General features: G+C 52.3%; 1 protein-coding gene across 1 annotated transcript in view; it reads left to right on the plus strand.

The window, feature by feature from the left end:
* Positions 1-487: 487 nt before the first annotated feature.
* The window catches only part of ITGA11 (integrin subunit alpha 11), a 126,549-nt gene continuing 114,990 nt past the window's right edge, over positions 488-12,046 (plus strand). The window contains exon 1 of the mRNA XM_043554058.1: positions 488-685. Within this exon, the coding sequence (XP_043409993.1) occupies positions 634-685 (52 nt within the window). The 5' untranslated portion in view covers positions 488-633. The remainder of the gene's footprint in view (positions 686-12,046) is intronic.

Raw genomic sequence — 12,046 nt, forward strand, 5'->3', positions numbered from 1 at the left:
GACAGAGTGGAGGTGGAGCAGGGATCCGCATTCATTCCGGGGTCAGAAGCAGCACCGGGGCCTTTGCATTCCAAGCTCCCGATAACGGCAGGCGGGAGGGACGTCTCCGAATTGACGTTTGAGGGACATCCGCTCCCCTGGGCTAAGGGAGACCTCAGTCGTGGCCAATGTCTTCGGGCCACCTGAGATACCCCTCCGAGCTTTGTGAACCCTCTGAGAAACGGGAATATAAACCACTTTTGCTGCAGAGATTTGGCATTTGGTGGCGGGGTGTGGAGGGAGGCGCCGCACCGGTTCTCGGAGGCGGGGGGCGAGGGGGGGGGTTCTCCCCGGCATAGGAGGAGTAGGGGCGCGGGCGGTGCGGAGAGGGCGTGGGGGGGGGGGGCGGCACGCCGCGTGCCCAGGTGGCAGAGGGGCCGAGATTGGCCCCGCGCCCGGCGCGAGCGTGTCCGCGCGCCCCTCCCCGCCGCCCGAGCCCTCCCACTTCCTCTGCAGGAGCGGCGGCTGTCAGGGAGCCCGGCGCGCGGCTCGCAGTGCAGGCTCCCGGCGCCCGCGAGGAGGCTGCCGCTCGGGCTCGCCGCCCCGCCGCCCCTCACCCGGCCCCAGCCGCCGCCGCCGCCGCCGCCGCGCGCCATGGACCTGCCCAGGGGCCTCCTGGTGGCCTGGGCGCTCAGCCTGTGGCCAGGTACGTCCCCCTTGCCTCCGCGCGCCGGTGGGAGCCCCTCGGAGGGTCGGAGCTTGGCTGCTGGCGGGACGCGGTCCCCCGAGAAGCGGCGGCAGTCTAGCGGCCAAACTCCGCAAAAGAGGGCGCCGGGGCGACTCGGGGCCGGGAGTTTGTTTGGGTGTGCGGGGAGGAGTTGGGGAAGACTGAAGAGGCTCGAGTCGAGGAGCGCGGCGGGCTGGCGGCCCCGCCGGACACGCTGGCTACCTCCGGGCGCCCAGCCGGGGAGACTCGGGCGTCCCGGGAGCGCGGAGGGCGCGTGGCCCGGGCTGGGAGGGGTCCGGACGCGCGGAGCAAGCGCCGCCTCGGGAGCCCTCCTGCCTGCGGAGGGAGGCGCCTGAAGTTTGGGGAGCCGGGCGCGGCGGCCCGGGAGAGCTGGGGGGACCTGGGCGCCGAGCGCTGCCCAGAGTCCCTCCGGCCGCGGTCGGACGAAGCCCCAGGGGCGAGCGGTCGCCGGCCGGGCCGAAGGCGACGGGCGCAGCTTCGCAGTCCAGGGCCCCAGAAACCTTACCTGACACGCGGGGTAGGGACGGGGCAACCGGCGCTCGAAATTATGCAGTTATTCAATAATCGGGGGAAGCCGCCGTCGCCGAGGCGCGCGCCGCCCGCCTAATGCAATCCAGGTGTCCGGGCGCGGCGAGGACCTCGGGCCGGCCGGGCGCACTGCCGGCAGCCAGAAGCGGGCCCTGGGCTCTCCGCACTGGGGCCACCCGGCCCGGGCTTCTCCACCCCCGGCGACCCGGCCCGACCCGGGCTGGCGGCCAGCGGCGCCGTTCTACCGGCGGCGACCGCTTTCGGGGCCTCTCCTTTGCGCAGCGGAGTGTCCCGGCGGGGACCAGAGCCCGCCGCGGGGACTGGCCGCCCGGCCTCGCCTCCCCTTCCGCATGGGTCAGGCTGGGGCTGGAGCGGTACTGGGGTCAGACGCGGGGGCAGCAGGGAAGGAGCAGACAGGGAGCACCGGTGGCGACCCCCCAGCCCGGGCTCACTCACCGCCGTCCCAGGGAACCGCGGAAACAAGTGCACCCCCCATCGGTCTCTAGCGGAGACTCTGGAAGGGCCTGTAGTTGAAAGAGTTTCTGGCCATGGATTTCAGTCCAGATCCTAGAGCCACGAAGCAAACATTGCCGCTTTAAGTTGTTGGGGGAAAGGAGTGTTGGGGAGGGCATCAGGCCACCAGGCCAGCATACGTCTAGAAACCGGCTGCAGGGGGAGGTGAAGTCCACTCTAGGTCTTTTAGACAGGAGGGAAGGTAACTCCAGGAAACTGTCTTCAAATCACGGGGAGATCCAGTCTTAGGAAAAGGGAGCCTTGTGTGGCTCCAGTTAGGAGGAACCTTCCCACCGGACCTGAGATGGAGAAAGTCTGGACCTCAGAAAGCTAAGAATGAAGTCTTTGGAATCAGAGCACTTCCATCCTGGCTCTGCTGCCCACTAGCTGTACAATCTTGGGCACAATATGCAATCTCTCCAACAGGTTTCCTTCTTTGTGGAACGGAGATAGAAACTCAGACCGAGTTCATAAAGTACTCCAGATAATTAAGTGAGGCACTGTCAGAAAAGTCCTTAACACAGGGCTTGGTGCACAGCAGGGCAGAAGCCATTGTTGTTAATGTCGTTTACTCCAGCAGGAATGGTGGGGGCGGGCGGGGGGGGGGGCGCTAGGGGAGTGGGGTGAAGGACAGGGACAGGATTTGTGACTCAGAATTCCCTTTAAATGGAGAAAAACCACCCTTAAGTTATGTATGGTCAGTTTGGGTTCTTAAAATATGGGATTCATTAAACATATCAATCAATGTTGGAACGACGACATCTGCTTGCAAGAAACTGGGCGTGGGGACCAAGTATGTGTGCAGTCTGGGTCCTGCCTGGAGCTGGGAATAAGGCAAGGCCAGAGGAAGCTGAATAGAGGGATTAGGGAGTGAACAGCACAGAAAAGCTAAGGACTATGGTTCACACAAGAGAAGTTCAGTTCCACTTGATTAGCAAAGGAGGCTTCCTGAGAGGAGGAGAGCCTTGAAAGGGTGTGGAGAGTGTGGAGAGGCCTCAAAGTAGGATTGTTTATAAGTTAGAGTGTTATTTCCTGGGACTAATTAAAGAGAGAGAGAAAAAAAGGATATTTTAAACCACAAAGGTGACTCTATTTTGGACCCAAAATTGGAAAGGTTGGGGCGGGGGTTGGGGGGGTCAGTGGGTCCATCCCCCTGGCTCCAGAGCAAGATTGATGTCAGTCTCCCAATGGTGCATCACATGGATTCAATGTGAGGATTACCAGGAAGCTTGCCTGATGGTGACGGCAGAGCTTGGCTGAGCAGGGAACCTGTCACAGGCCAAGTTGGGAGTGAATGCACGTGGAAGCCATTATGAGTTTGGAGCTGCTATCTTGCCAGAGCTTCTGCTGTAAGTTGGGCAAGGTGATGGGTGGGCGAAACTAGAAAGGAAGAAAAAAGGAATAAAGAGAGAGAAGGAGGGAAAGGGGAAGGAAGGAAGGGAGGAAGGAAATAAAAGAAGGAGGGAAGAAGGGAAGAGGAAGGGAGGATGGAGGGAAGGAAGGATGGAAGGAAGGAATAGGAAATAGACAAACCCAAAGGCTTTTGTAGCTGACATCCAGGTAAAACAGATCCATTGATCAGAAGTTTCTATCATAACATATCTGTAATAAGGGTTCATGAGTAATAATTCTTTAAAACTCAGTCTTTACTGAGCACCTATTGTCTGCGGTGCTCCATAAAGGCACACAGGGAGATCAGACACAGCGTGGGGGTGAAAGCCCGGAGGTCTCACTCCCTGGACTGGGTCTGGCCTCTGCCAGTTAGGACTCTGTGCTCTTTGCAAATTACCAAGTGGTTCTGTGCATCAGCTTTCTCATCTGCAAAATGGGGATGATAATAAGAGACTTTACAGAATTATCCAAAGATTAAATGAGTAAGTGTAAATACAGTGCTTGGAAAGTTCCAGCACATATTAAGCATTCAGGGAGGTTGTCTTTCTTCTCCAGCAGCAGCAGCTTAGGACTGAAGGTACTGACCGTACAGTAAGGGATGGAAGGATGCACGGAGTTGTAGCTGTCAAACTCAAGTCCATAGGAGAGGTCTAAAGGAAGTGCTACGTGTGAGGGTGCTGGAGAAGACATACATGTCAAGGCCCCAAATAGACCCAAACTTTCCCAGCCCCTTTCCTAAAGACCTGGCCTGAAGTCTTGATCATGATGGGAATTGAGGGATTCTATCTCTCTCTCTCTCTCTCTCTCTCTCTCTATCTATTTATTTTGGTTGAGGCTGTCATGAAGTCAATGCAATCTTAGTGTGAGTGTCTTGTGGTATTTTGTGGCGTGGAGAAGAACCATACCATGCGGCATGGCCCTTGTGTGTCCCTGTGGAAGCAGGGGGTGGGGGGGCGGTTATTCAGCAGAAAAACCTCGTCTGGGAAAAAAAAACACAGTACTAGGCACCATGGGTGTGCAAAGACTAAAAGGATCCAAGCCCGGCTCTCCAGCTGTGGGGCTTGTCAGCCAAGCCTCTCAGCTGAGGAGCTTCTGGACCCTTCCACACGCGGGTCTCGGGGCCCCTGAAAAGAGCAGTGGAGTATCACCTTCTTTCTAGTTATTCACTGTGGCCAGCGTCTATCCCACCATGGCCCCCCAGAGATGGGATGTCTATCTCCTTGCTGTTCTCCTTGTCCCCGCCCACCCACACAGGGCTGTGGGCCCCTACGGAACTCAGACAGCGACTCACCTTCATTTTGACCTCCCCGGAAGCTCTTTCTCTCCCCTCCTGGAGGGGAAGCTTCCTTCAGCAGCAGGCAACTTCCCTTCCATCCTCTCTCCTCCTTGCTTAGGACAAAACTGTGGTCTGAGCTGGCTTGGCTCTTTAGTTCTTTGTGTTTTTTTTATAGTAGTTTTTTTTTTTTTAATAGAAGTACAACTGATATCCAGTATTGTATTCGTTTCAGGTTACAACACAGTGATTCAACATTTATACGTCTTATGAAATGCACACCGTGATGAGTGGTTGCAACCTGCCACCACAGAAAGCGATTACAATATTACTGACTAGAGTCCCCAGGCTGTACTTTTCATCTCCAGGACTTTTTTGTTTAATAACTGGAAGTTTGTACCTCTTAATCCCTTTCACCTCTGGCAGCCCAGTTTATTCCCTGTATTGATGAGTCTATTGGTCTTGTTCTGTTTGTTCATTTGCTTTGTTTTTTAGATTCCGCGTGTAAATGAAATCACATGGTATATGTCTCTTTCTGACTTATTTCACTTAGTGCCGTACCCTCTGGGTGTTACCCATGTTGTTGTGATTGGCAGGATTTCATTATCTTCTGTGGTTGAGTAATGTCCCATTGCGTACACAAAGTACATCTTTATCCATTCGTCTATCAGTGGACACTTAGGTTGCTTCCATATCTTAGCTATTGTAAATAGTGCTGTGATGAACAACGGAGGGCATATATCTTTTTGAATTAGTGTTTTCATTTTGGGGGAGTAAATACCCAATAGTGGAATTACTGGGTCGTTCAGAACTATTAAAATCGTTCTGTTTTTAATTTTTTGAGGAATTGCCATACTCTTTTCCACAGCGACTGCACCAATTTACATTCCCACCAATAGCACATGGGTTCTCTTTTCTCCACATCCTCACCAACATTTGTTTTTTCTTGTCTTTGTGATGATGGCCGTTCTGACAGGTGCGAGATGATACTTCGTTGTGGTATTGATTTGCATTTCACTAATGATGAGTGATATTGAGCATATTTTCAGGTGCCCATCGGCCATCTGTATGTCTTCTTTGGAAAAGGTGTCTATTCAGTTTCTCTACCCGTTTTAAAATCAGATTGCTTTTTTTTAAATGACTTCTTATATTTTGGGGGGTATTAACTACTTATCAGATACATCATTTGCAAATATTTTCTCCCATTTAGTAGATGTGGATTTTTTCATTTTGGTGATGGTTTGCTTTGCTGTGCAAAAGCTTTTAGTCTGATGTAGTCCCAATTGTTTATTTTTGCTTTTGTTGTCCTTGCCTCGGGAGACAGACCCTCCCAAATATTGCTAAGACCCATGTCTAGGAGTTTACTGCCTATGTTTTCTTTTAGGGGTTTTATGGCTTCAGGTATCACATTTAGGGCTTTAATCCATTTTGAGTTTATTTTTTTATATGGTGTAAGAAAGGGGTGCCCTTCCTTCCTTCCTTCCTTCCTCCCTTCTTTCTTCCTTCCTCCCCTGCCCTCTCCTGTTCCTTCCTTCCTTCTTTCCTTCTCTTTTCCTCCCTTCCTTCCTCCCTCCCTTTCTTTCCTTCCTTCCTTCCTTCCTTCCTCCCTCCCTTCCTTCCTCCCTTCCTCCCTCCCTTCCTCCCTTCCTCCCTCCCTTCTATTCTTCCTTCCTCCCCTCCCCTTCCCATTCCTCCCTTCCTCCCTCCCATCCTCCCTCCCTTCCTCCCTCCCTTCTATTCTTTCTTCCTCCCCTCCCCTCCCCTTCCTTCCTTCCTTCCTTCTTTCCTTCCTTTTTTCCTCCCTTCCTCTCTCCCTTCCTCCCTCCCTTTCCTTCCTTCCTTCCTTCCTTCCTCCCTTCTTTCTTCCTTCCTCCCCTCCCCTCTCCTGTTCCTTCCTTCTTTCCTTCTCTTTTCCTCCCTTCCTTCCTCCCTCCCTTTCTTTCCTTCCTTCCTTCCTTCCTTCCCTCTTTCCTCCCTCCCTTCCTTCCTCCCTTCCTCCCTCCCTCCCTTCCTTCCTTCCTCCATTCCTCCCTCCCTTCTTTCTTCCTTCCTCCTCTCTCCTTCCCATTCCTTCCTTCCTTCTTTCCTTCCTTTTTTCCTCCCTTCCTCCCCCCTTTCCTTCCTTCCTTCCTTCCTTCCTTCCTTCCTTCCTTCCTTCCTTCCCATGTAGCTGTCTAGTTTTCCCAACACCACTTATTGAAGAAACTGTCTTTTCCCATTGTATGTTCTTCTGTCCTTTGTTATAGATTAATTGACCATATACACGTGGGTTTATTTCTGGGCTCTCTGCTTGGTCCCGCTGATCTATGTGTCTATCTTTGTGCCAGTGCCATACTGTTTTGATTACTACAGCTTGTAGTATAGTTTGAAATCCAGGATTGTGATACCTCCAGCTTCGTTGTTCTCTCTCAAGATTGCTTTGGCTATTCAGATCTTTTGTGGCTCCATACAAATTTGGGGATTATTCTAGTTTTGTGAAAAATGCTATTGGTATTTTGATGGAGATTACATTGAATCTGTACATTGCTTTGGGTAGTGTGGACACTTTAACACTTAATTCTTCCAGTCCATGAATATGCTGTATCTTTCCACTTATTGGTTCATCGTCAATCTCTTTCATCAATACCTTACAGTTTTCAGAGTATAGGTCTTTTACCTCCTTGGTTAAATTTATTCCCAGTTATTTTCTTCTTTTTGATACAATTGCAAATAGGATTTTCTTGATTTCTCTTTCTGCTAGATCATTATTAGTGTATAAAAATGCAACAGATTTCTGTCTAATAATTTTATATCGTGCAATTTTAATGAATTCATTTGTTAATTCTAATAGCTTTTTGGTGGAGCCTTTAGGATTTCCTATATATATCATGTTATTTGCAAATAGTGGCAGTGTTCCTTCTTTATCAGTTGAGATGCATTTTATTTCTTTTTCTTGTCTGGTGACTGTAGCTAGGATTTTGGATACTATGCGGCAAGGTTGGACAGCCTTGTGTTGTTCCTAATTTCAGAGGAAAAGTTTTTCACTATTGAGTGTGATGTTGGCTGTGGATTTGTCATATGTGGCCTTTATTATGTTGAGGTATACAATGGCCTCCAGCTGACTCCGAACCCACATGCCCTCAGTGTGGAGTGCTTGCTAGAGGGAGCTGTGGTCCAGGTGGGGGTCCAACCCCCATCATGTAAATCCCAGCTGGACAAATTCTTAGCTGAAAGCCCAGAAGTTTGTTACCAGTGTGGGGAGAAGGGGAGGCAAGAGGCTGGAGTTGGTCCTCTTGTAAACCCCAATTAAATAAGCTTTCCAAAACATTCCATTCCATGGAATGGCTTTCATACCCTTCATGTTTTTATGACCTGAGTCCCAACGTAAATAAAATCCCACCTGGAGGGAAAAGCCAGGGTGGTCACATTGCCTCCCTGCCTCTGTCCCTCATTTCGTTGTTCACCCACGTGCTTCCTGAACAGCAGCAGCGATCACCATGTGCGTGGCCTGGGAGCCCAACTGCCTGGGTTCAAATCTTTTCTCCTCGGCAAACCCTGGAGAAGCCCCTCTGGGCCTCATTTTTCCTCATCTGTGTAATAGGGAGAAAAACAGATCTGTACGTGGCTCACTCATATCAAGTGCTTCGAGAGCATCTGGCACCCAGTCAGCCGTCGGTTAACAGCAGCAGGTATCCCCTTCCCACCGTGCGTCATTTGATTGATGCCGTCCGCTGTGTTGAGCACGTTCTCACATCTCACTTAGGCCCTGCTGCTGCCTCACGAAGTCACGACTGCAATCACCAGAATACACGCGAGGAGCATGTGGGTTCATCCAAGGTCATGCCGATAGAGTAAGAGGTCGCATCAGGATTGTTTGACGCCCAAGCCATGGCTCTTCCTTAATCCATTCATGATATTTCTTTGGGAACTGGGCCCGGAGAGCATAGATAGATGAGTAAGGTGCTCCTGCTGAAGGAGCTGTCTTCAGGGAAAATGAGATCAGCGCTCAAATGGCCATCCGCTCAAGGGCACCAGCCCAGGAGTGGCCACTCCCTTCTTCAGACTCAGCTAGACACTGGCTTCTCAGTCAAGGTGCCGGCCTGATGAGAAGCGATGCTCACATGGTGCCTCAGAATGTAAGCAAGGCTCTCCCTCCCTCGCCTCACAGCTCAGGGCCGAGAGAGGCTCTCTACCCGCTGCCCCCAAGTTCCCAGTGCTCTGGACCACGCCACCCGCCCCTAGACTCCCTCTCCAGTCCCTTCTCGGGGTCTGGGCTGAGCAGTTCTCTTCTCCTATTCCCCTAATCAAAACCTGCTCTGAGCCCCAGACCTAATGATTTAATTCAGGCTGAAGGGCACTAATGAGTGATGACAATTTCATGTGTCCTACCTGAAGGGGTTTGCATTTTAACTGGACTGTACCTTGAGCTCAAGGGACAAGGGGCTGATGGTAAAATGTCAGGTGCAGAGGCCAACCAGCAGACTAAATATTTGAGGCTGGGGACCTGCCTTCACGTGGTCCAGCCACTTGGCCCACTCTTCCGGCCCTTGTGGATGACGGAGGCCCCATCCTGTAAGTTAGAAGGATCCCGTCTGTGGCTTGGGTGATGCACTAGAGCAGACAGAGGCTTTTCCACGTGGCATGTGGGGTGAGTTAGGCAAGTTGCTATAGCAACATACTCCAGGATTCCAAACAGGATGACACAGAGAAGGGGTTCCTGCCTCTGCAGCTGGGGTTGATAGTTTTCTTCCTCCAGAGCATCACCCAGCTGGGCCAGGCTATCAGAAATCCTGACCCTGCAGATTTCCTAGGCCTATGTCTTTGCAGATTGGGAGGGCTGTGCCTCAGGAAGGCCATGGGGAAAAAAACCCAAACTGAGCAAGTGGGTGCAGCTCCTGATGAGCATTTCCATATGTTCATTCTATCAATGAGGAGGGGCCAAGTGAGGCTTAGAGGTCCTGCCATGGCCAGTATGTCCATTAGGTAGATGGAGAAACTGAGGCTCTTAACGGTTTTCAGCTCTTAACTGATCTCTTAACCTGAGATCACATGAGAACTCAGAGGCAGGTTCTCTGGCCACAGATGAGGTTAGGAATCTAATTTGCTACACCTAATTTAAGGAGCAAGCAATGCTTCAGGCAAAGGAATGAAGTTCTAATGGTAGAACTTCTACATCTGTGGCAGGCAGGTGGGATAAGATCATTGAAATCATTCTCTATAGACCTCTGGTATTCCCCGCCCCCCACAGTTCTCTCTCTCAGCCTGGCCATCCCCAGGCCACTGCCCCAGACCACTGCCCCCTCCTACCAGAAAGGTCACAAAGCAGCGCCCATGTTTTCTTCCTCTACCAGAACTAGTCTTTCCCTGGGGTTAATAGCCTCTCAGATCCAGTAGCTGGTGGCGATCATAAAGTCCCACAAATAATTTGTAGGCAGGGCTCTTCTCTGGGTTTATTCACACCGTTTGCCACACGTGCAAGACCAGCCCCATCATCTACAAAACCCGGTACAAAATGAAAACGCAGGGCTCCTCGTTTAAAAAGATTAAGAATTCCAGGATGGCCACCACAGAGCATTAAATCAAGTGTGGGCCCTTCTGAGTGTAGGGCCCTGAGCAGCTGCCCAGGTCGCACACCCATGAAGCTAGCCTGCTCATGTGGTTCTCCCCACAGGCCTGTACTTTGGCAGGGAGGCACCATGATCCCACTTTACAAATGAAGAAACTGAGTGGCTTGTCCATTTGACTCACGTGTACTGAGCACCCACTACACCTCCAGATTCTGGGGATTTCAAATTAGATAAGGCACAGCCTCTTCCTCGGGGGACACGGTGGGAGCAGGAAGGCGCAGATCACATACAGACTGTAGGGCTCGTGCAGAGTGCTGGTGCCCACGATGCTGGGGTGTCCCATGAAGCAGTTCTAAAGGCGGAGTGAGGCCTGCAGGATGCATTTGAAGCCGTGGAAATCAAAAGATGCTTCCCTCTCCAGCTACTACTGGCCCAAGACCACTTTGAGAACCTTTGGCGGGGGGGGACCTTCCAAGCACTTGGCGCTAGGCTCTGGAGTAGCCACCTTGCTGAATGCATGAGGCCAAAACTTGAATTTTCTGGCCTTTCTGCAGCCGCAGGTACTTGTACTGCTGTGGTCCTGCGGGCCGATACTTTATGAGGGGACACTCCTCGGGCTTTTTGCCCACTCTGCCCCACCCATCTTGGTCTGTCATGGAATATTGCAGACGATCAGCAAATCTAGCGTCCTTCATCCTGGATGAACAAGGGGATGGAGACCTGCATAAAACAGAACCTTTGCCTAGGCCCCACCCCAGAACACATCATCACTCTGTGTTAGAGCCCAGCAGCATCACGTTTTTTAAAACTCCCCCGTCATTCCAACAGACAGCCATGGCTGAGAATCACTGATGACCTCGAAGCCCAGTCCCCAGTGAAGCAGAAGAGAAAGCACCGTTCAGGAAGGGAATGACTTACCCAGGGTCACACAACAGCCAGTGGTGAAGCCAAGATTTCACCAGTTCTCCTGAGCCCCAGTTCCTCCAGTCCACACCCACCCCCCACCCCCACCCCAGCCTGAGCTGGCGCAGGATTCATAGCCAGGCTGGGCTGGAAACCCAGCTTGGAGTCAAAGTTTGAGAGGCTGAGCACAAGGTGGAATTTGGGGGTGGGAGTTGGCACGTGGGGGGTTGATCGTTGGAGACCCTCTCTGTGTCTCCTACAAAGCCATGAGCTATTGGGCACTGGGCCCCAAGCAGGAAACCCAGAAAAGCCAAAGAGGGGCTTTGGAGGACACTGATCTGCTGAGGATCCTGGTCAGAACTGCCAACAGACAGATGGAGAGGCACGGGGGTTGGGGGCGGGATGGGAGGTGTCCAGCAGGGGTCAGACGAAGCCCCCTAGCATCATTGCAACCCTCTGATTCTGGGGCCTGCTGAAACTGTTGTCAGTGTTCGAGTGAAGGAAGCGCCCAACTCAGGATGGGGCACAGGCAAAGCAAAGCCTTGTGGGGTGGGAAAGGGATGCTCCGTCAGGAAGAGAGATCTGGGACCTCCCTGAGGCCCCAGCCCAACTCAGGTGTCATTGTCTCCCTGACCCCCATTCCATCAGACCGTTTTCAATAGCAGCCAAGGTAAAGCTAAAATACAAAGTAGTGTCATCACTCCCCTGCTTAAAACCTTCAGTGGCTCCCTATTGCCATCAGGTTGGCAGAGCTAACCAGACCCTGAATAGCTGGCCCTGGCCTGTGCTCAGGACCCACCTGGAGCAGCACCACATGCACCAGCACCCACACCCTCTGAGAGGGCCCCCACCAGACCGAGCTTAGTTTTCCAGGCACACCAGCTCACTCTGGCCTTCACTCATGTTGTTCCTTAGATCCCATTCTGCCTCCTCCTTTTTTCTGGCTGCCTCCTACTTATTCTTCAGGTCTCCACTTGGGCTCCAGTTCCTCCTGGAAGCCTCACCTTAGCCCCTCAACGAGACCTTGGAGACCTGTATGATCTCAAGACACCCTGCACTTTACTGACCACACAGTATTATAATTGGTTGCACATCTTCCTCCACCGAACTAAGAGCAGAGACCACATCTCCTACCACTCCCGGTGTCCCTAGCTCTCACCAAGC

This window comes from Prionailurus bengalensis, chromosome B3 (genome assembly GCF_016509475.1).
Source record: "Prionailurus bengalensis isolate Pbe53 chromosome B3, Fcat_Pben_1.1_paternal_pri, whole genome shotgun sequence".
NCBI lineage: Eukaryota > Metazoa > Chordata > Mammalia > Carnivora > Felidae > Prionailurus > Prionailurus bengalensis.